Raw genomic sequence first — 23,633 nt, 5'->3', positions numbered from 1 at the left:
TTACTAAAATATCAACCTGATGAGAATTCAAATAATTAGAGAACAGAAAGTAAAACATATGATCCAAATGCAAATTACTCAAGAAAACAATGCAAAGATGAAAAGTTTACATGAGAGACAAGATAACAAACTTTATGTCTATGCCAGAGCATAGAAAATGAAGTCTACAAGAAAATCACGTATGGAAAAGAAAAGGAGTACATATTTCTAATGGAGAAATACTAATGACTAGGTGTACAAGCTTTATGTCTATGCCTTCAAAATCCACGTTCCAACATGGTAGTACAGATTTCTGATGGAGAAATACGAATGACGAAACTTATGGTTCACATGTTTTCCATACCATACATAATAAATGTGTGTTTTGTCCAAGAGAACTAATCAGGAACATTAAAAAAAGGCATAATCTTGGAAAACATGTGGATGGAAATCATGGAATAGCAAATTTCATTATACAAAAGGGAAACAAAGTGAATAGGAACCATGTTAACTTATACAACATTACAAACTTACAATGCCCTTCAGCTGATTAATACCCATTTTCCTTTTCCTTAGAAATGCAACACTATCGAAAAGGGCAAGCTAAACTAAAGACATACATGATGATGAACACTCTATACATAACGATTCTGAACAAATATGTCAACTACAATAATACAATAATTATATATTTATGAAAAGTTTTCATTTAAAACAAATAGTAACTAACCCATCAATATGATCCTTCATGTGCAACACTTTATCTTTATAAAATATGAAATATAAAATAAACGAACTTGAGTATTGACAGCATCATGTCTTGGGTATATCCAATGCACGCAAAATGGTATAAAACTTATTCTAAAACCACCATAACATGAAAACTAATTACAAAAGATTTGTTCTCATCATCCTTCGAATAAACGAGACAACACCAACTGCTATTTACATAAACTTTTAAGTATAACCTGAAGCAAATCAACAAGTGAAAACTAAATTTACATTGAAAGCTCCCAAAGATCACGAGCCACACTACGAATCTTACTCCGCTCGTAATCAGCATCATCCGTGGGCAACTCAAACCGACAAACAGGACACGTGTTACGAATACTCAACCATGGCAAAATACAATCTCCATGGTAACAATGTGAGCAAGGTAACTTCCTCACCTTCTCCTCCAACATCACCTCATCTTTACAAACAGCACACACAATATCCTTCCCTTTCAACTCCTCCTCCGTCAATTCCACCAATGGGAGATTCTCCACAAAACTCTTCGCCGTCGGTGGACTACCCTTCAAACCACTCTCATTCTCAAGTAACTGTCCGAAAAGAATATCATAATCGGTTGTTCCCGATATTATACCGTCTTGAACAGCTAAATACAAATCAGCAATGTTCTCATCTTCATGTTCCAACCCAACACCCCTCTCTAAATTGTTAAAAGCCAATAGAATCTCCCATTCCAAATACCTCAACCCCTCTTCATCAAGTTCCGTTCCTCCTTCTTCTTCTTCTTCCTCGAAGCCCGAGGCCACGGATTGATCATCAACTTCAACCTCAACCTCAATTTCATCATCAGTCACCCTCTCTTCAACCACTTCCTCCCATTCATTGATACTCCTACGATCCTCTAAACATAGACTATCCCAACACAATCCACCAACCCTCTCATCATCTTCATCATCATCGATTCTCCCAGAACCGAATTCTTCATCATGACCACTCGATTCTGAATCGGAACCAAATCCAATAACCCTAAGTCCACTAGAATCATCACGCAACGAAAAATCGAAAACTTCATCATAGTTATCGTTATATTGAGTTTCAATTTCGTTTTCATCACCAAATCCTAACTCTAAACCTAAACCTAATTCTAATTCTAGTTCACCTTGATGAAGATCAGAAACGACGTCGGAGAAAGGGTTTATGTTTGTGTCATCGTAGGGAGAAGGGAGGTTGGAGGAGCGAGTTTGGAAGAGATCGGTGACGAAGTAACTCGGCGAGTCAGAATCGGAATCGGAATCAGAATCGGAATGAAATGTTGCGAAGGGATTAGAAGAGGAATAACGAGACATGTTTGAGATATGAATGTGTGTTATTCTCGAATTTTGTTTCTTTTTCTTCTCTCTCTCTCTCTCTCTGTGTGAATAAACACTACCATGTATGTGAGTGAATTTTGTTATTTTCTTCAAGCAATTTATGACGTGTATATTTTATTAATTAATTACGTATTATTATTATTATTATTATTATTATTATTATTATAGTGTTGAAAATGGCGGAAATCTTTGAATAATTTTCACTTATTAATTAAGTATTATTATTATACCGTTGAAATGGCGTAAATTTTTGAATAATTTTCACATACGGCATCAATAATTCAGTCGTTTTTTGGACTAACTCAGGTTATGTCACAGAAATGGGGATTGTTCTTGAATTAGGACATCTTACAGTTAAATAAAGAGAATTTGAAGTAGGAGATTACTATAACCCACATATATCTTAATTTTACGATTACACAGTGACAATTATACTATGATCATGGTCACTCGAACAATCACCTCATATTAGCAAGGAGATACGTTTGAAATCATACAATAATCTAAGAATCATTGTTCTCTCGCTAAGAATCCAAACGAATTTCTTATAAAAACCCTAGGAAATATCATATATAAAAGAGGACACCTACTGCATAAAAAAGTACACTAAATTCTAACTCTTAAAATCTCTCACTCTAAGACTCAAATTGACTTGATTGTCAGAGTGTGTGCAATATGTGGGAATTGAACCGAAGACCACATGATCGTGGGTTCTATTTCCGGAGACAACATCAATGTTCTGATTGTTCCAACCTCAAGTTCCCAACACTAAGTTTCTGATATATTGTTTGCTTTGGCTTTGCATGAATTCTCATAATTTTGTCTTTTATAAAAAGACATCTTAGTTGTTTGAGTAGTTAGGGTAATTATAAACTATCTTTAGTCTCAATTATCAAACGATGTGAAATTTTTTAGTGTAACCGAAACACAATAGAATGTGAAAGTATAATAAGAATTTCAACAATGATAACTTTCTTTGGGAATGGGAAATCAAAGCATATCATTGATTCAAATACTTAGTATCTGTTAGGTTGGATGGAATAGGAAGAGGTGTGAGGAGAGCAAAATCCATCATAAACCTCATTTTGTTTCCCTTCTATTTTTGGGGATTTGGAGTGGAGGGCAAAAAAGATGACTAAAACTACTTATAATCATTTTAAATCTCTTTCTTCTATTCAATTGAACCAAATAGACCATAACATGCGACACATTGTTTTACAAGTTCTTGATTAGTTGATTTGATTCAAGTATTTTTTATTTCTCTCTAACTTCCAACCCTATAATTCTTACACCAAATCCGAATCAAACCAACTCAATCACGAAAAAGTAGGTTGGGTTTGAAGTAGCAATATCAATCAGGAAGGGGGTTTGAATTGGGATCACTTTTCTAGATGTTAATTCCTGCTTTTACTTTTTAAATCAACTAAAGATCAAACTTGATTACACATAAAAATCCAGAACGTTCTTGGTTAGTTTGAAAAAAGTGAAACAAATTATTTATATGTGATCAACAATAGTGAGTGAGAAATAATAAAAGATAGGGATGAAAAAATCACACAATGATGTATTTTGGTTCACCAAATGTGGGCTATGTCCAATCCTCATAATTTGTGAGTATTTTTCACTAATGTGTGTCACACAAGAACGTTCATGTTTTCACACAATCTTACTTGATCACTCTTGATCAGTTACAACATTCATCTTTCAATCTTGAAAAGACTTTTACGGTTATCTTTCAGTCAATAAAGGATTTTATTAGGTATCTTTTAATCACTAAAAGAATTTTTACAATATACTCAAACTATCTTAAGAGATATACTTAAGTTTCAAATGGAATTATGATAAAAGTTTGTAGGATCAGAATATATTCAATATTTGTTTGAGATTGATTATCAACAATAACTCAATAAAGAGATCCTTATATATAGTAAAAGAGAGTTGAAATTTTGGCTTGAAGAGTTTTGTTGCTTGAGTATGATTGTGTGTTAGTGAGCTGAAGTTTTGTTTGAAGAGTGTGATTGTCTTAGTGATGAAATTATTGCACAAAAAACTCTTGTTATTGTCTTCACCTTTATGCTTATTTTATAGGCATGAAGAAGGTTAGAAAATGACTCATTATAGTCGCTACTAAACTTGAAGACAAGCATTTGTTCGAAGTGAGATTTAATAGACATGTACATTATTTAACCCATAACGTTATTCTTTGTAATTAGAATGTTCTTGGTTTTGTGTTGAATGAAAAATGCGGTTGAAGGATTTTGCAGTTGCTTGGTGTCAGTTCTTTGTCTTAAAGGCATGTTGAGCTTTTTGCAAAAATGAAGCAGGAGTGTACTTTCATCCTTGTTGTCATAACTATACTTGTTCATAGCTCATCAATCTGGAGATTGATCCGATAATTGATCTTGATATTGTTTTGTTTCTTTGGGCCTTCAGCTTGACTTTTTGGCTTGAGTATAGTTTTTGAGTAGTTTTGATATTCATTTATCTTTATATCCAAACTGTGAGGAATGATTCATTATACTTCTGTCCTTAAAATGAATTAACCAGAATGATCTTGATAAACTAAAATGATACTTCTATAAATCAGAATGATCTTGATTATCCAGAATGATCTTGTAATTAGTTTTCAGTTTAGTTAAGGGACGATGTTTTTATTTATTTATATCATGATGTGATTGTTTATTGTTGTGTAAATGTATTTAATCACTCATTTTTAAATAAATTACTCAAGAACACAAATTAAACATCAACACACTCAGAATTATGATTAGAATTTAATTAACTTGTTTGTTTATCTTCAAAACATTTGATTTGGAATTTTACTTCAATAGACTCGCATGCCATGATGAAGAAAATCAATAATGAGTTAAAAAAATAAATAATTGTAATAACAAGTTAGCATAGTGAAATAAAATCTATGATTCCTCTCGTAGCAGTGAGCCTTTAATTCCAAATTTAAAGAAGCAAGCAAACATAAATCTACAGCAAACAGTCATAGAAACTAGAAACTTTCAAGAACAAAGAACGATGGTTATTTATTCCCGAGAATAAAGGAAGAAAAAAGGTGATTTATTATATATATTTAAATGTTAATTTTATTTATTTATAAAGAGATAAAAGATCTTTAAAGTAAATAATTATCTATATTTTTAAATATAAAAAATTGTTTTTATTATTTTTATTTATTAACTAATATTTTATTTTATCTTTAAAAGACAATTATATTACTTCAAGAGCTTTTATCAAAGTAAAATCATAAATCTTAATAGATGAAATAGGAAATGTTGTCTCAAGAGTGTCCTTAATGTGTCTTTTTAATATGATAGAGGAAGAATGAAGAGTGGGTATGAAAAATCCCTTACATTTGCATTGCTTTATACTCTGGGGTAGTAGCATAGGATTCCCAACTATTACTGTTTTTTCTTTTTTTTGGGTACAATTTTTTTATTTATTTTCTTCTTTTAAGTGATCACAGTACACTCAATTGTATTGTATTGTTTGCAAAACGGAGAATGTAGGGAGAAAGATGCTTGGTCGTATACTCCACAAGGAAACATAGTTCGGTCCAATTATATTTTTTTTTCTTATTTGATTAAATTGATTTTTTTTTTCTTCCTTTCTTTTACTAAATTTGAGAAAATTTTACTCTATATCTACTCAATTATATGCTACCCTCACTTTTTTTACCCTTTTCTTTCCAAAAATTTACATTTCAAATTTGTTATGAAAATTTTATTTTAAATTTACTGAAACATTAATGTGTTCGAAAAATTAAAAATAAATTTTCTAAAATACAATTTAAATTCTTTGAAACACATTTGTGTTATTTTAAATTTTTTGGAATTTAAATAAAGTTTTCACACGAGATCTATCGTTTCTATCACAATTATTGGTATCACTTGTTTACTTCACAATGAAAAATGTGAGACTTCCAACATCTATTTAAGAAATTCTATTGAAGATTCCAAGTTCTTCACTAGTATTTTTTCCGAAAATCCGGTAGCTTAGATCAATTGTTTAAAATTCAATAATTAAATTAAAAAGAACACTTTTTTTAATTGAAAAATAGGAGAGAAATCTCTTCTTCAAAGATTACTTCTCCACAACATAGATTATACTATATTCAACAATTAATTACAATATTTAAATATATTCTCTTCAAAAATAATAATAACTCCCTATTTATTATACACAATTTCCTCATCAAAACTTTGTTTTCCTCATCAAAACTTCTTCATAAAACTTGTCCCACCATACCTAATAAATAAATTATTCTTCTTCAGAATTATGCATACAAATCACACCAAGTGGTCCATTTGAATGATGCCTTAGACATTAGCCATTCAATATATTCCTTTTGTGGTACCATTTCATTAGTTTTTCTTATAGTTAGTTGACCACACTTGTTAGTGTCTTATCATGGCCATATCATAGACATAGAAAATATATACATACATGAACATGGGTATGCTAACTCCAATATTTCTAGTAAAAACACATTAGATCTTTTGGTGCTATTAAAAAAAGGCAAATATATATATTTTTTTTAAGTGTTCATCAAAACTCTAAGATATTATCTACTTCGAACTGATGCACTATTCCGTCACCCAAAATTTTATTTAGCCAAAAAAAAATCATGGCTATGCTAAATTTCTCTTCTCCTTTTATTTAATTGATAGTTCAAAGAGACTCATAGTAGCTACATGATTTCATCAACAATAATAAGCTTAATACAACACAACAAACTCTTTAATCATAGTAAATTCATTAGCAAAAGAAACATAATTTTCAATATGTTACAAAATTCTTGATCATTGATGCTGGAAGACCATGCATAAAAATTGGTACTCCCTTAATTAACTTTACTCTTAAAACTCTTGCTCTAGAATCAATTAGTTGATGCAAAAAAACTTCTAGAAGAAGATGGTTATGTCTAAGGAGATAACACAGGCTGTTGTGATGCTTCTTCTGTTTGCACACTTTCATAATAGTTTACAAGAACTTTCCATCCACTTGGACACATAAATCCATCTGGTGGATTCTCACCACTTTTTGCATAAGACCTCATCTGAGAAAATAAATCACCAAACAAAACAACTAGATTATACATCTACTAATAAATTCAGTGTTGTCGATTACAGATCGCGGAAAATAGCAGTTTGATAACACTTTGTACTAAATAGCGTATCACAGATCAATAGAAATTTGTTCAAATTTCGCTATGCTATAGCGACTGACAAATTAACACAATGATGAATGGACAGTATCTTTAGGGTTTTGAGCAAGTATCGGCCCAATCTCTTGATATGTCTAACAAGTATCCGAGCCAAAAAAAAAATTATATGGACACATTTAAGAGATGTTGTACATGTATCTAAGGCGTGTCCGAGAAGTGTCGTGTTTGAAACATGTTTGACATGCTGACATGACACTTTCGATAATGAACATATTATTGAATGATAGGGAATATAATACCTTGGTTCCAGATATAAAGAGGAAATCTTTAGAACGGCTAGGGTCGAAAAATGCCATCTTGTTGTCCCTAGTATCATAAGCTGCAACCTGTAATATAAAAGGGACAACAAAGTAATTGTTATCATCTAGCAAAAGTGTGCTATAAATAACCATAAAATGAAACAAACAATTTATCGGCATAATTTTATGTGGCATATTAAACTTAAAAAAGAAACTAAGTACTAAAGAACAAGTAAAATATGTCATTTGCCAACTCAAAGAATAACGGACACGTGTATCACTAAGAATTTGATTTGATTGATAAAGTATCGACTTTGATGAAACTTTGTACAAAAAAATAGAGTATTGTGAATAAAATATCATTAAAAAAACATATCTCATAGAAGAGGAAGAACCTACGGTAAGTGTTGTCAATCGCGGAAAATAGCAATTTGTTCAAATTTTGCCACACTACAGTGCTACAACGTTGCTATAACCACTATTTGACAACACGCTGTACTAAATTGCGTATTGCAAAACAATTGCGGTTTGTTAAAACTCGGCTATGCTATAGCACTGCTATCTGACAACACTTTCCACAATCGTGTTTAATAGTATAATACTTACCCTGAATGGCAAAATGTTAAGCTTCTCAAGACCTGGAGCCATGCTAAGGACCTTTTTCCCATGATCAGGGTCATACAAATCCCTTTTCTCAGTTGGGTGACCCATACCAGCGGGATCGCGGCCAACAATATAGAAGTTAGCACCTGCATTTATCCGTGCCTTTGCATGCCATTGTACTTCAGTTGGACCTGCATAATGCATAGGTGATGGAAATATGGCCACTATGGTAGTCTCGGGATCAAGAACTCCATCTTCTAGGACCTACGAAGAAGAAAAGGAATCTTACAATTAGAGATAAAACCAACGTACATCAAACGGGCAAGACCTTCAAGTCATGGTTCAACTGCTTCAAACAGCTTAAACCAAGACAAAACCATGATCAAAGTGCTCACATAACCGAGCCGTAGACAGTGTTAGTTTATGTTTCTACATGTTGAATCACCTGGTTCGGTTTGGTTTTTAAAACATTGGATAAAACTCGATGAATAGAACAATTTACAATTTCAAATGAATAGATAACTGAAATTGAATTACAGTTCAATCACTTCCAAGGTCATTTATGAGCATATATTGTTATAGGAGCATCGACATTATTCTTACTCAACGCCATATGAGAGGAAAAAGGAAAGTTACCTTGCTATGTTGCTCCATCCTGACATCTAACGGCACATCGTCGACCTTTGTGAAACCTCCAAGAGGATGAAGCAATAAAATCGGATTTTTATAACCCATGTCTAATAGGCGCTGACGAGTATCATTCATTAACAAGGCATGACCATTGTGAACAGGATTTCTCAACTGAAAGGCAAAAACTGCATCAGCTTTACGCCTATCGAATTCTTCACGAAGTTGTTTTGGAGATAACCTATAGTTATCAAGACCATCATTATATTTGATAGGTTTTAGCACTTCCAAATCTCCTCCAATAAGCCAATTTCCGGCCGGAGCAATGACCTCCTCAACATAAGGCAATCCCGGAGCAGTTGTTCCCCAAGTTCTAGCTATTCTTTCTTCTTTGTTATGCTTGAAGATTTCAATGCTGCAAAGACACCAGCCAGTGCAATTCAATAAACTAATGTTAAAACTCAACATGATTTCATGACTTACTGTTAAAGCAACATATATAAGACTGAAAATTGAAGGCATGTGAACAAACATGTGAGAAGTGTGAAAACAATAAATCATAACTTGTCAATCACACACAGTGGAAAATAGAAGTTTGGTCAAACTATTTTATGCAATAACAATATAGCGCTGCTTATTCCCTATTTGACAACTTTTTGTACTAAATAGCGTATTGTGGAACAATATTAATTCGTTCAAATTTTGCTATGCTATAGCGATACAGCCCCTCTGTAACTGCTATTTTTAACAACACTAGTCACTACAAAATCTAAGCAAAGTTTATAACTTGGCAGTAAGAGAGAAGCAATGTGACCAGCTACTTTCTTTCTAAAGTGCTGGAAATTCTGATAGTATTACTATTATGTTTTGTAAGAGCCTTCAAAATTCAAATCCATGTCTCTTATATTGCTCCTTATTCAAGCATTTGAAATCAGTGTTGTCAATCACATATCACAGAAAACAACAGTTTGTTCAAATTATACTACGCAACACTGCTATAACTCTGGTATAGCCGCTATTAGACAACATTTTGTACAAAATAGCATATCCTGGAACTATAATGATTTGTTCAAATTCCACTACAATATAGTTTTATAGCACTACTATAGCTATAGCTGCTATTTAACAACACTATTTGAAATCATTCCATTACTACCTACTTGTACCTTACATGTGAGATAGTTTGGTTGTAAGTAAAGACTAATATCTACTTTTGGAGTTTCATTTCCTAATTCCTCATTCCTCATTCCTTTTTGTTAACAATAAAGCCTCGTTCGATTATCTTCTTACTCATTCACAAACATATCCAACATACTGAAATAGATAGTCATTTTGTTCGCGAACAAGTTTAATTTCGCTCAGCAAATCGAGCATTCTGAATCTACATGCTCCAACTTGAGATGTTCATTAACATTTGGAAAAAAAAAAAGTGAAATTCGACTAAGATATATGCACAATAACACAACGATTGTACTTTTCTATGCAATGAATCAGGGTTACAAATTACAAAGTTTTGTTACACTCTATCAACAAATATGAGTCATACTCAACAAAAACCATGATAATAACATAACAATTAAACAAATAATAAACTAGAAAACATAAATTAACCAAAAAATTAATACAAGAGAAAGACTATACTAACCTTCTAAGAATACCAACACAATCTCCATCAGGTCCAATCAACCCAACATTAGAAGAAGACCCAATTTTCCCCTTAGTCTCATCATCAATAGACAAAACAATAGGAAGTGACATATTCACAAAAGAACCATCTTCCAACCTAATTGAATTAAAATGCAAACTTTGAAGATACTCATTTTCCCTCATGAACCCTTTCAAAGGACTAGCCCAACCTTCACAAATCACATGAACCCATTCAAAATCAACCCTTGTTAGTTTCACAAATGGAAGTGACTTAGCTTCAAGTATTTTAGAATCTCTTTGATTCTCAGGAACAACAAGATCAACCAATACACCTCCATCTGGCTCAATCAAAGAACTCTTGATCATGAAACTTCCTTGCATTCTTTTATTGAGTTTAGTACACTTTGTAATGATCAATGGATTGTAACCAAAAATGGGTTTGTGTAGAAGAATCTTAGTGTTGTTTTGGTTTGAAAAAGTTTTGTTTTTTATTATGTTTTTTGCATGGTTGTTGTGGTTGATGTTGTTAAGGTGAGGAAAAGATTGTAACTTGATGGTTAGAGACATTGTGGGAAATTAATGAATGGTGTTAGAGAGAGAGAGTGTGTGGAACGTGGAGGAACAGAACACAAACACAATATGTTGTTGAACAGTTTCAATTTGACATAATGATAACAACCACCTATGATTAGGGCGAACATGTTGGATTCATAAGAAGTGGTTTTGATTTTTTTTTTTTAATTTCTATTTATTTTTTTTTAATTGTTGTGGATGAGAAAAGTGTGGTAGTCCATGCATGCATAAAAAGATGCAATTTGTGGGACCATAATGGGTACAGAAAAAAGATGCAACAAAAGATGAATGAGGACTGAAAGTAGAGAAGAGTGAGAATTTTGGAATGAAATAAAAAGAAATTCTTTTGCTTTTGATTTTTGAAAATATTAGTTTTTTAAAAAATGTTATTAGGATGTGAATCCATAGTCGTCTCTCTTTTCACATAAAAATGGTTTAAAGTTAATTTTAAATATGAAATTACTAGTTTAAATTATTTTTCTGTTTATTTTTTGTTTAACTAAGTGACTTTTACATCCGTTTAGTTAGAGTCAATTGTTTGACATAATCAACTTATTGTATTAAAAGTCGAGTTTAATAAATGTGATGGCTTGGATTCGAAGGAAACTAACCCTAAATAAAGGAGAGAATTTACATTTAGAGAGAAACTATTAGTATATCAAAGTGTAAATGAAAATTTTACGTCGAATAAAAAAGAATATTAAATACTATATAAATAAAATAAATCAAATATCTAATATCTTAATATTTTAAATGATAATATGATATTCGATACATTTATATAGTTATTTTTAATTCAATTCAATGCGATTATTTTATCCTTCATATTCCTAACAAAAAAAAATAGAGAGTAAAAATAAATAAATTAAAATATGATATCTCATTTATATATATGGAGATATAAATATTTTTTTGAAGGGCATAGATATAATTGTTTAATGATAGGATTATAGTGGTCCACCTTCATCGTTATGAAATACCCACCCTCAAAAGTTGGATTCTACTTGTGGTTGTTAGCTGGGGCATATTTTGCTCGTTTAATTTGATGTTAGGATAGTGCAAATAGTGGCCACATTCTAGTTTGCTAGTAAAAGGGGATGAAATATCCCTCTTATTATGACTTTATAATGATGGACAAAGATATCACTATTCATGATGTAAATATTATGCCTTTTGTGAACGGACAATAAAAGCATTTAAATATGGGGTGACAAACAAATATAAGATATAGAAACCATATGCTATATATGCAAATATGATAAATTGAATTGGAATTATATTTTTCTTTTAATTTGTAAAAAATCATCTTTTAATTAAATAATTAACGATACATTGTTATCTCGTGTTTGATTTATATAATAAACTAGAATTAGTATTTTATATAAGTTTTTTTTCTTTTAAATTTTGATCCAAAAAATATTTATAAGAGACACAAAAATGAAATACACATTTTTTTTAAGATAGGGAAGAATGAAGTTTTTATTAATCAAAGAGACAATAATGATCAATTACATTTGTCTTTGAAGACATTTGAACTCAACACTTTTAAATTTTTTATTTTTAGAAGATCATAATTTTAACTAATTGACGAGTGACTATCATTTATCTCGTGTATGATTTATTTATAAAATTATAATTAGTGTATTATAATTTTCTACAAATTTTCATGTAGAAGGCATTCAAGAAATACACTACTATTAAAATATATATTCATCTTTTGAATAATTTATTCATGAAATAGTTTTTTTTAACTAATTGAATGATAACAAACATTTATCTGATGTACGACTTACATTTATTTCTCTTTAATTTATTGATTTGTGAAAAATAATTTTTTAAATAATTTATCAATTACAAACATTTTTCTTGTGTATGATTTATACATAAATTAGATTTTTAAGAAATATACTACTAATTAAATACATCTTTACATTTATCCCATGTATAACCATATTTTAACTAATTGACAAATTAACAACCGACTCATGTATAATTTATATTTATTAATATATTTAAGATACACACTGCTAATAAAATATATATTTCTATTTAAAATAATTGATTAATGAAAGACCATCATTTAAATAATAAGGTTTATATTTTATTTTAAATTATTTTGAAAAATAAAATAAAGCAGTTTATTAATTTAATTTTAGATAAATAAATACATTTTAAATCTATTTTTGTCCCAGTTCTGTATGAAAAATCTCTAAATGCAACATCTTATTCTTCTGACGCAAATCTACCCAAATTTATGATTTACATTTCTTCTCAAATTTATTTGAAACTATTTTCAAGTTGTCCAGGATATTCAATTTGCAATGAAGGCTTTACAGACAAGAAATAATTTGTTTGAAAATTATATTTTGTCACAAATTTGTGCTAAGCCTTTATAAAATTCGTATGAATTTGTTCATAAATCCGTGCAAAAGTAATCAAAATCATTCATGTAGGTGACTTCATTAGTGTCTAAAAAAATAAACGAATAATACTAAACTTAAGGGACCATATCATGTCTTCCATTGAAGAGAAATTGAATTAAGAGAAGACGTTTATAGAAAGAGATGATCTTCCAAGTTCAAAGGTTTCCATAGTATGAATAACTTATGGTGCAATTAGCTATTTTATGAGTGGTTTCACCTTTTGACAAATTGATCTTGCCATGATGGTTGTCTTACAACCAATAATTAAAATTCTTATTGTTTTATTTATTCTCATATTTCTTCATTTATAAAGATCGTGATGATCAAGATATTTACCACTAATATTCATATAAGAAAATTTTCTCAATTTTTCATATCTTTATTCTCATAAATTAATTTAAAAAATGTTCAAATGTTTAAGTTTGCATATTTTACACTACAACTTAATGACATAAAATCCACTTTAATAATAATTTGATTAAGATACTTTGTATCTAAACTAGAAAAAAAACTCTTTGATAAAAGAAAAAGTAGTTTAAAGTATTTCAATTTGGTAACTAAAAGTGATGTGAGGCAAACCTACCACAATTAATAAGTGATACTTTTCATAGAACCAATATTGAGGTGCAACTTCGAAAGTATATAAATAAATTGTATATTATTTATAAAGTAATAGTAGATTGTTAGTCAAATACAAACATTTTTAAACAATATACATATATAATAAATGCATTAGATAAGAATATTCATCGTAAAATTTTTTATAAAAGAAAAAGTACTTGATGCGTCTTCCAAAATATATGTGTGAATTGTCTATAATGATAAACAATATTAATGCATTACATAATGGAAAAAACTATTGGGTTTGTTTTATTCCTATTTATAGTACCAAAGGAAAATATATAACCTATTTATAGTATAAAATATTATATTGACAAAGTAAAAATATAAATATGCCCCCATGCAGGATCGAACTACAGACCTTCAGTTTACAAGACTGACGCTCTACCACTGAGCTATAGGGGCAAGTTGCAATATGCTTGAAATTACCATTTTATATTCCAAAACAATATATAATTGCCGTGATTTGATGAGTAGGTATTGAGTTTGACACTTAGAGCATCTACAACGGGAGTGAAAATGAGTTCGTCCGTCAGCGTGTACTTCCAGTTTTTTGTGGGTTCACCGTTGGAGTTGTGCCAAGGTGTCATCACGGTACTGTCAGGAAGGAACGGTGCTTCATAACAGTTACATTTTTTTTTTCTATCTACTTTCACAATTTAATAATAATATAATTATAATCATTACCTTTTATTAATTTATTAATAATAATAATAAATTTATCATTTTTTATTAATTTATAGCCGTTAACTTCTTTTTAATTTATTAAATAATAATAATTTTGTAACCATTAGCTTTTTTTTAGTTAATATACCACCCTTAACCTTTTTTTCTCCTTTAATTACTATTGTTAGCTCATTAATAGAAACAATTTGTTACTCATACTTTTTCTTCACAATTTTTGTTACAGAAGTTTATTAAAGTTTTTATTAACGTACTTTTTTATTTATTTTTCCATTTAAATTAATATTTTTAAGTTATAATAAAATTAAATATTAATGTATAAGTTAAAGTAATGGAATATAATATGATTTTTTAAAAGTTAAACAGTAAAAAGTGAATGAGTTAATTTAGAGTGATGTGACATAGTAGAACTTGAATATGTTGAGTTCACCGTTGAAGTAGAAAATGAGTGAATTGTTTCAAGATGATGTGGCAGAGTGGACCCCATCTAAAGAACTCATATTGAGTTCACCGCTGTAGATGCTCTTAGTTCATTAGACTGTGAGCGTAATTAGAGTGTATTTAAAATGGTAATCTTTTGAATTTACGAAACAAATTATATTTCATTCTTTAAATTCCCAAGTATTTATTATGTTTTAATTCATTCTTAATTTGTTTAGGTCCACACATAAAAAATGAATTCTTAAATAAAAAAATCATGGATGTCTGGATGATGTGGTTTATCTAATGGGTATATATTTAAGATTGAGCAAAAAGAATGAAATTAAGAAATCAACTAACTATTCTTATAAAGAAATCTTTTTTGAGGTCACATGGATTGATAATAAAGAGGATAATTAATAACAAGAAGAAGAGTACACTGCTTGTGTTGGTGATACTTTATATGTTCCTTTTAATCCTATTAATGATGAGGTCATTGATGAATAAGAGAATGATGATGGTGGTTACAATGTGAATAACTATACTGATTTGGGATTGAATAATTTCTTAGATATTTATCATTGTTGTTTCCATACTAGATTCATTTTAAACTTAGTCTTTGAAGTTATTTATGAATGTATGGTTGTATATTTATTTGATATTGTAATTTAGAGCTTCTTTTCTTCCTTCGTATATGATAATTTTTATGCATATATAGAGTATATTTTCACTAATTAGACACATTTTAAGTAAAGATACAATTACTTATAAAAAAACATGAAAGATAAAATTGCGAGGCTCACCAAGATATGCAAACAATGCTTCAAAAAAGAACACAACAAACTTGAAAACGGGACAATATGTATAAAAAAGAAAGTAATAGAGATTTGTGTGAAAGATGAGGAGATGGTACGTGTGCGACACAAATGAAAATAGAGGAATGAATGATGTGATGTGTTGGACAAAATAGAGACAAAAATTATTTTTAGATCACTTATTGGTTTGGTTGAGAGTTTTGAAGTGCACAAAGGAGGTCTAAGTCTTGGAACAATGACTTTCTCAACTTTTTGAAGTTATAGTTTCCTCTTCACAAGTCATGACTAGAGTTAGCTAAATTATTTTTTGAGATGTTAGGTGATTCTTATATGTTAAAAGACATTCTTTTGTTTTAGAAGAATGTTGGACCAATAAAACAAGGATTTATCGAGATTCAGAGCAATTTATGAATATCAGGTTAGTCAAATGTCCAATTTTTAAAGCAATGTGATAGTTATTCTAATCTATTATTGTGAGTTAGTTATTTGGGGAGGTTTGTTGTAACTGTTTTATTTAATTCATTGTTGCATAAAAGCTTTCTTATAATGTATTACCTCAATTCATTTTTAATTATCATTATTTACACATGTTGATAAAACTATTAAATTTTTCTACTTTTAATAAAATTATTATCCTTTTCTATGACAAGATTTGAAAAATTTATGCCAAATTTCTTCTTTTATAAAACCCATCGTCGTGATCTCTAAAGACATGCATGATAGGTTCAAGCGCTAATTGACATCGGGTACAATTGTTGTCATGGTAGTGTCTCGGTGATGTCTTTTAGAGTTGGTAGAAGATTACTATGAACAACTTTCCATAAATGAACATGAATCTTACCTAGACTTTTACAACTAGTAACCTTAGAGAATTTATGATTTAGATCATTATCTGAGTAATTGTTCGCAACAATGATACTGTATGCAATTTTAATGGAAATTGAACATTACTTTCAAGAATCCACATTTATAACAATTAAGATAAAAATAAATGTATATCTAAACTAGTAAGAAATAAAATCAGATTCTTTATAAAAGAAAAGGTACTTTGAAGTACCTCTTGTATGTAATTGTTGGTGCCAATGATCAAACCCGAAACAACTAATCAGTGATACTTCCCACACACCAATGTTGCAGTACAATTTCGGCGGTGTATTTATAAAAAAAATATAATTATAAATCAATAGATTAGTGTTCTACAATAACAATGATTTTTTTTACTCAGACAATAACAATGATTGACATTACTTATTTTAAATTTTAAGATGAGTTATTCACTTTAAAGAAGCCGTGAAAGACCACAATGAAGCTGCAACAATGGTGAATGGAAAAACCTAATTTTGATCTTTCATTGTCCTTTTTACATTGTTGAGTTAGATATGTCACATAAGTCAATAATGCTTTTTCATTAAAATGGACTGAAAGGACCAAAGTGACTAACAGAACCATAGTTAGATGATAAAAATAGAACGAAAATTAAATAAATGACCAAAATAAAACCCAAAAATAAATTAAGAAATCAAAATAATAATGTAGTTTTTTTTATTTTTTTAATTTTTAATTTAAAAAAATGACCATACATCTAACACATCTCATACTTAAACTTGTATCCTTCACAAAACAATCATCTTGAGCAGTTGTGCATGACCTTATCAATAAATTATCTTTCACAATCATTAGTCAATATACATAGCTAAGACCCCATTTAGAAATTTGGATCAATCCCAAAACCTAATGAAAAATTTCGATTAATGCAAGTCCAAATTAACCGTAGTTACATGTAATCAATTAAACACTTAATCAGGAAAAAAATATTTAATAATTACATAAGAATTGTGCAATACTATGAAGTGCACCAAAAGCTCAATTTCTAGGAAAATTTAGAAAACAAACTATTAACAAGCCACACATTTTCAAATCCATAATTCAGCAAGTGCCAATGGTACTGCATAAAAGTGCCAACAGATGCTTCTCTTACATTATTGAGGGAGATGAAACTCAGGAAATGGAGTCACTTTCAACAAGAACTTCCACAATTACAACAGCAAATAGCGTATTACAATAGAAATGATATTTTGACAACAAATATTTGTTGAACACCATATACATAGATTGTGTTTTCTACTTTATTCTCTCTTCCAGTCACGTCAACAGCTGTGTTGAGTGTATTTTTATATGATGATCTGAATTTGTGATGTTCAAATAACACTACTCTATTCTATTACAAACAAGGTTGAACATGTCAAAGGCTTTCTTCATACACTTTTGAAGAATAATTGTACACATGGTAGCTTTGTTTATATAATAATCAACCCATCAGACCCGCTAAAAAAAACTGATTTTACATAACCATTGCAAATTATGTTCCTTTCATCTAAAAGTACGGAACTACCTCTATTGTTTGGCTATCAAATCAAGAAATTATTCACCTTTAGATGTATTCTTCTTGATCAAGGCATAGGCATCACTGTATATAGCCACAACGCTTGAGAAGACTGCCAGGACTATCATAAAGATAGATAGAATTCTGTCTGTTTTAGTTGCTATATTGTATTGATCCCTGAAAAAAAAAATCCTTAATGATAACTGTTGAATGTTGAATTAATTAATTATCAAGCAAAAGCATAAACATAAAAACCTTCTATAAAAACCTTTTAGTAGGTGTTTGTTTCAAACTAAAGAATAAAATGGGCCCGTTTGTAACAGATTATAAAAAAAGTTATTTTGGTATTTAATAATTTAGAGGTTATTTTTTAGAATTTTTTTTAAAAATGCATAAGCTGTATTGTATTTGTCTACCATAATGAAAATCATTTTTTTAAAAAAAAAATCAGTTATGAAAAACTATTTTTTTGAAAAGTTACTAAAAACAACTTCCCTTTGAAGCAGTTTTTAGATTTTTTTTCGGATTATCATTTTTTCAGATAAAGCAAAATCCATTACAGAACAAAATGAAATCAGTGACCAAACTCACCTAAGTGTGATTGCCGCTGGAAATATGAATCCTACACAAACAGCAGCTGTTGCTCCAGTGAACTGGAAAATATCCCAAATGCTAGGTATGAAATTTGCTCCCGTGAAGATAATACCAACAAGGGCAATAGTAATTGAGGCAAATCTGAAGTTATCAACAACCAAAGGACTTGATGAGGAAAATATGAGACCATCTATGTTGATCCTCACTGCATAGAAGACTACAGGAAATACAAGCATAAGATGCGCAGCATAGCTAAAACGAATGGCATCATTGAGCGCAGAACCAAAAGGAATTCCAAGATCAGTATCAAAATTGGCAAGCACGTCATCGAGAGTTTCGTCACCAAATAGGAGGAACCCAAAGAAGCTTGTTAGTAAGTACACTGAAGAGCATAGAGTAAGGGATGTACGCACAACCCCGTGCATCCATGAGGAATCATCGAGTTCATTATCTATGCTGTGAACTGCAAATAAAGAATCCACCCAGTTCAATCACTGTATTATACATCCATGAAGAAAACAGGTGGAATTTAGATAGCTAACTGCAATCATGTCATCCTCCAACATAGAATTACATTAATATATATAAAAAACAGTAAAACGAGGGAAATGAGTTCTAAATAAAGGTCTGAAATTTTTTCGTACCATTGTAGTGACAGATGTAAGCATTCACCAGCACAGGAACTACCGTAAATAGATCAAAAACTGAATCAGCATCAGTAATGATCGGGAAGAGTCTCGGCATCCCGATGCCTCCACTTATAATCTTGATAATTGAGATCCCCACAGCAATGACAAGGAAAACAACTGCTAATCCAACTGACAATGCAGATGTGAATCTCAATGAATCTGCAACAAGAAAGCAGGTAAATTTGTTATAGAAGTGTCAATATGGGTAATGTTTGGGTGTACCGCAAAACATATAAAGCCATGGTACAAAAACATGAAGCATTAATATCATTAATAGACAGCGAACTAGCTGTTTGATTCATTTGGTAACAAACCAAGCAATAAAACTTGATTTTATAGATAGACCAATTTGTACTTGAGTGATAATTGAGTATTGAACACAATATTGCATAAAGGATTTAATTTGCTGGTATCAAAATGCAACATTTATAAAAGCATCAAAGTAAAAGAATGTTGAACATGTTGAAGACCGAGTATATATATTCTAAATTTCAATTTCTTTAATTTCTGCCACGAAATATATATTTTGAAACCATAACAAAAATGAGTAACACAGGAATTAGAGCATCTAATATGTAATGGAATGGAATCTCTTCCATGTGATGCCTCTATTTTTCTTACCTAGTTTGGGATGGAATCAACTTGTTGCTTATTGATCTTGTTACCATTCTGTTCACTTTAGAAACAATGAAATGGAAACTATCATCCATACCATAGAGTGTTTTAGTCATCTTCCTAACACTGTTGTCTAATCTATGGCTGGTAATTTTCAGTAATAATTTGTTTAATAAGTGAAACAACTAATAATATGTTGCTATTTTTCACACCAATTAATGCAAGAAAAGAATACTGACTCACCAATTCGCTTAAAGCTGACCAAAGGTGCAAACACAGATAGTGTTGTAACAACAAGAACAATTGCACGTCCAGTCCACCAATGGACACCAAACCATCCTTCAAGGATACCAGGATGGTGAATTCCACTTGAAGTTGTTCCAGAAATCACATCACCTACAAGATAAAGAAAACAAAAAACTGAATCATACAACCTTAAAGTTTTTGTCTGAACAGATTGATTTCTAATTAACTAAAACCAAAACTGATTATGATAACATTGAAAGCAAATTTTGAAGTACTAGACCTAAGTATATGGTCTTCACCAATAATAATCTTGTAAACAATCACAACACATATTTCCACCAGTGCTTTTATGATAATCTTGTCCAACTGTTTTTATATAAGCAATAATGTTTTCATAAGCAATCCTAAATAGTTTACGGAGATAAACCAAAAACAACTTAAGGACATGTCACAAGTTATTTCCATAAACTCTTCCAAAAAGTCTCACTAGAGTCTATGCCAACAATTAAACTCAGATTAGACAATCCAAACAGCCTTAAAACGAAACCAATGATAACGGTAAAGTCTCACAAGTATTTATGTCAATAAATAAATTCAGATAAGTCAATCCAAACCGCCCTAAAACCAAACAGATAATTACGGTGAAAGTAAATTTTAAAGTACTATACTTAAGAATATGATCTCACCAATAATAATCATGTAAACAGTCAGAACACCAATGTTATTGATTACAACACAAAACTCCACTAGTGCTTTTCCGTATCTCCCAAAGGCATCTTCCATAAGACTTCCATAGGAAGACAGATTTCCTGCCCTAGAAAACCTGATCATGAACTCAATTGACTTCTCTGTCAATAATGCTGCTAGAAATATGGCAAGAAGACCAGGCACCAGCCCTAACTTTTTAACGCAAGCCGGTAAACCCATGATTCCAGCCCCAATAATTGTTGTGGACAAATTGAAAACAGCACCAGAAAACGAAGCTCCATTGAATTCGTGAAACTCAGCATCTGCTTCTTGAGGCTTAGGTATCAAAGGTGCATTCTCATCAACAACTTCCTTGTTCTTCCTTGTTTTCCTATTCTCTGACTTTGGTGCAAGAGTCTCAATTGTCATTTTCAGCTATCACACAAGTCTTCTCTCTATCTTTCAAAATTTCAAATCAGCTTCTTGAAACTCTGTCAAAAACAAAACACACCCATTTCTCAATTAGAAGAAAAGATTCAAACTTTGGAACATTCACAGAATCCAGTGGGGAAAACAAAATCAAAATTCAAAACTTGATACACAATAAATGTTCAATAAATGCAAATAATAATTCAGAACCCAAATAACTATAGCTAAATAAGCACTAAATACAACAATACAGGGATATTTTGGTCGAGTTCAACAAACCTTACAAAAGTGCAACCCGAAAACAAAAAGAAGAAAAAACAATTAGAAGCAAGAGAAAATGGGTGGTGAATATTGATTATAGATATGTAATACTACAATTTTCCTTTTTTTTGGGGTGAGAATTACAATTTTTTTGTGAAGTCAATCAAAGAGAGAGAGGAAAACATACATATGAATAGTATTGATTGAAATTGATGTAACGTACACTACTCTTTTTCTTTTTTGACTCAAATAACTTATATACTACTCAAGAATTAAAAAGATTGGGTAAATAACATTCACAGTGACCATAAAAAATAAGGGTTCCATCGAGTTTCAAGCTTCAATATTAATCCTAAAAAAAAGTTGCATTATTAAATTTTGGTCTCTCATTAATTTATTGATGACTAATTTTTGTCCAACAATCTAACCGATCACTTTTAGTAGACTCTCTTTTTTTGTTTGTCAAATAGTCTACTGACTAGACTCACACACTTTAAGTGTGTAAAACTAAAGAATCTCAGAATCAAAATCAGTCTTATGCATATAGATATTGGTGGAGCCATCAATTGAACTGTAATTACAGGATATAAGATATATTTTTGAGATAAGTTCTACGCTGATCGAGGTAGAGGATGTTTGAATTGGTGGTACACGATAAAATAGATTGAAATTGAATAAAAAATGCTAGTTAAATTTAAAAAAAAAACTGAAAAATGGATGTTATTACATTTCATTTTATACTAGTAATCAATCATAACGTTGGTGATGGCAAAGTTAATAAAACTGCAACTAATAAAACGCTCATATAAAATGTTGAATAATAATTCAGTAAAAAAAAAGTTGAATAATAGAAGCACTCGCGTTCTATAATTGTACCATAAAATGCAAAATGGAAACTCGTAAATGCAATTAACAAAGGACAATTATTAAATCCTAATAATAATAATAATGGAAGTAATTTCAATTTCAATGGAACCTGTTTGGCGCGAAACAGTTTTCTGAAGAGAGCAAAAGAAGGAATGAGCGAATGCGCAGAGAAAACGACGATGAATTCGTGAAGCTCGTCGATTGGGAAGAAATGCAATGATTATAAGATTTTCATAGAGATTTTTAAATGAAATAGATTATTTTTTACATTAATAATTAATAATAATTTAATAGCAGTGATTAATTAGTAATATAATTTTTTTTGTGATTATGTATTATCAATAATAATGAAAATTATTGTGGTATAAAAATAATGAAAATAATTTTATCAAATTTTTCTCCAGTCTATTACATATTCATATTCATTAAATTTAAATGATTGAACTACATAAATAAAAATATTAATTCCTCAAATAATTAATTTTGTTGAAACGGAATATTTCATTTTTTTTTATAATTATTGATTTTATTTTTATTTAATTTTAGATTTTTTTATAATTAAATCTAAAATAAGTATTTTTTTTATTAAGAAAAAATATTTATTTTAGGTTCAATTATAAAGAAAAAATTTATATTTGTTGGACTAAATTATAAATGAATGTCAATAAAAAATATTCTTAAATTAATTTATTAATATTACAAGAATATAATCATATAATAGGTCAATAAATATATTTTTCTACATGAAATTTAGGTGGTTAGGTACAATTGTCAAATAAAGAAAAAAATTTAATAGACTTAATTATAATACTAAGTTTGAAAATGAGTTTAAAAATTACATAATCAGATATTAAAGATTACATATCATTGATTTAAAATTATTTTATAATATT

The 23,633-nt window shown here is 29.9% G+C and overlaps 3 protein-coding genes and 1 non-coding gene across 6 annotated transcripts; all 4 read right to left on the bottom strand.

The window, feature by feature from the left end:
- Window positions 1-718: 718 nt before the first annotated feature.
- LOC101502789 (uncharacterized) lies at window positions 719-2,145 on the bottom strand. Its single transcript, XM_004507212.4, has one exon. It carries the CDS (start codon window positions 2,055-2,057, stop codon window positions 978-980), a length of 1,080 nt encoding a protein of 359 aa, XP_004507269.3. The 5' UTR covers window positions 2,058-2,145; the 3' UTR covers window positions 719-977.
- A 4,577-nt stretch (window positions 2,146-6,722) lies between these two features.
- On the bottom strand, window positions 6,723-11,132 carry LOC101503110 (ATP sulfurylase 2). The gene is made up of 5 exons (XM_004507213.3): window positions 10,432-11,132; window positions 8,796-9,201; window positions 8,163-8,423; window positions 7,557-7,643; window positions 6,723-7,149 (listed from the first exon to the last, which is right to left on the bottom strand). Exons 1-5 carry the CDS (start codon window positions 10,998-11,000, stop codon window positions 7,015-7,017), a joined length of 1,458 nt encoding a protein of 485 aa, XP_004507270.1. The 5' UTR covers window positions 11,001-11,132; the 3' UTR covers window positions 6,723-7,014.
- Window positions 11,133-14,383: 3,251 nt separating this feature from the next.
- TRNAT-UGU (transfer RNA threonine (anticodon UGU)) lies at window positions 14,384-14,455 on the bottom strand. The gene has a single exon. It is a non-coding gene; the product is annotated as a tRNA-Thr (tRNA).
- A 3,246-nt stretch (window positions 14,456-17,701) lies between these two features.
- On the bottom strand, window positions 17,702-22,990 carry LOC101503435 (amino acid transporter AVT6B-like). Of its 3 annotated transcripts, none has more exons than XM_004507215.4 (6): window positions 22,850-22,990; window positions 21,183-21,674; window positions 20,494-20,646; window positions 19,591-19,794; window positions 18,944-19,409; window positions 17,702-18,529 (listed from the first exon to the last, which is right to left on the bottom strand). In XM_004507215.4, the coding sequence occupies exons 2-6, from the start codon at window positions 21,610-21,612 to the stop codon at window positions 18,391-18,393; spliced, it is 1,392 nt and encodes a 463-aa protein (XP_004507272.1). In that variant the 5' UTR covers window positions 21,613-21,674; window positions 22,850-22,990; the 3' UTR covers window positions 17,702-18,390. The 3 variants fall into 3 exon arrangements, with proteins under 3 accessions (XP_004507272.1, XP_004507274.1, XP_004507273.1); XM_004507217.4 differs by lacking the exon at window positions 22,850-22,990 and adding an exon at window positions 22,061-22,213; XM_004507216.4 differs by lacking the exon at window positions 22,850-22,990 and adding an exon at window positions 21,892-22,049.
- Between the last annotated feature and the right edge of the window lie 643 nt (window positions 22,991-23,633).

This window comes from Cicer arietinum, chromosome 2 (genome assembly GCF_000331145.2).
Source record: "Cicer arietinum cultivar CDC Frontier isolate Library 1 chromosome 2, Cicar.CDCFrontier_v2.0, whole genome shotgun sequence".
Classification (NCBI taxonomy): domain Eukaryota; kingdom Viridiplantae; phylum Streptophyta; class Magnoliopsida; order Fabales; family Fabaceae; genus Cicer; species Cicer arietinum.
Note: the sequence above shows the minus strand (reverse complement) of the source record. Positions and strands in the feature narration are given on the sequence as shown.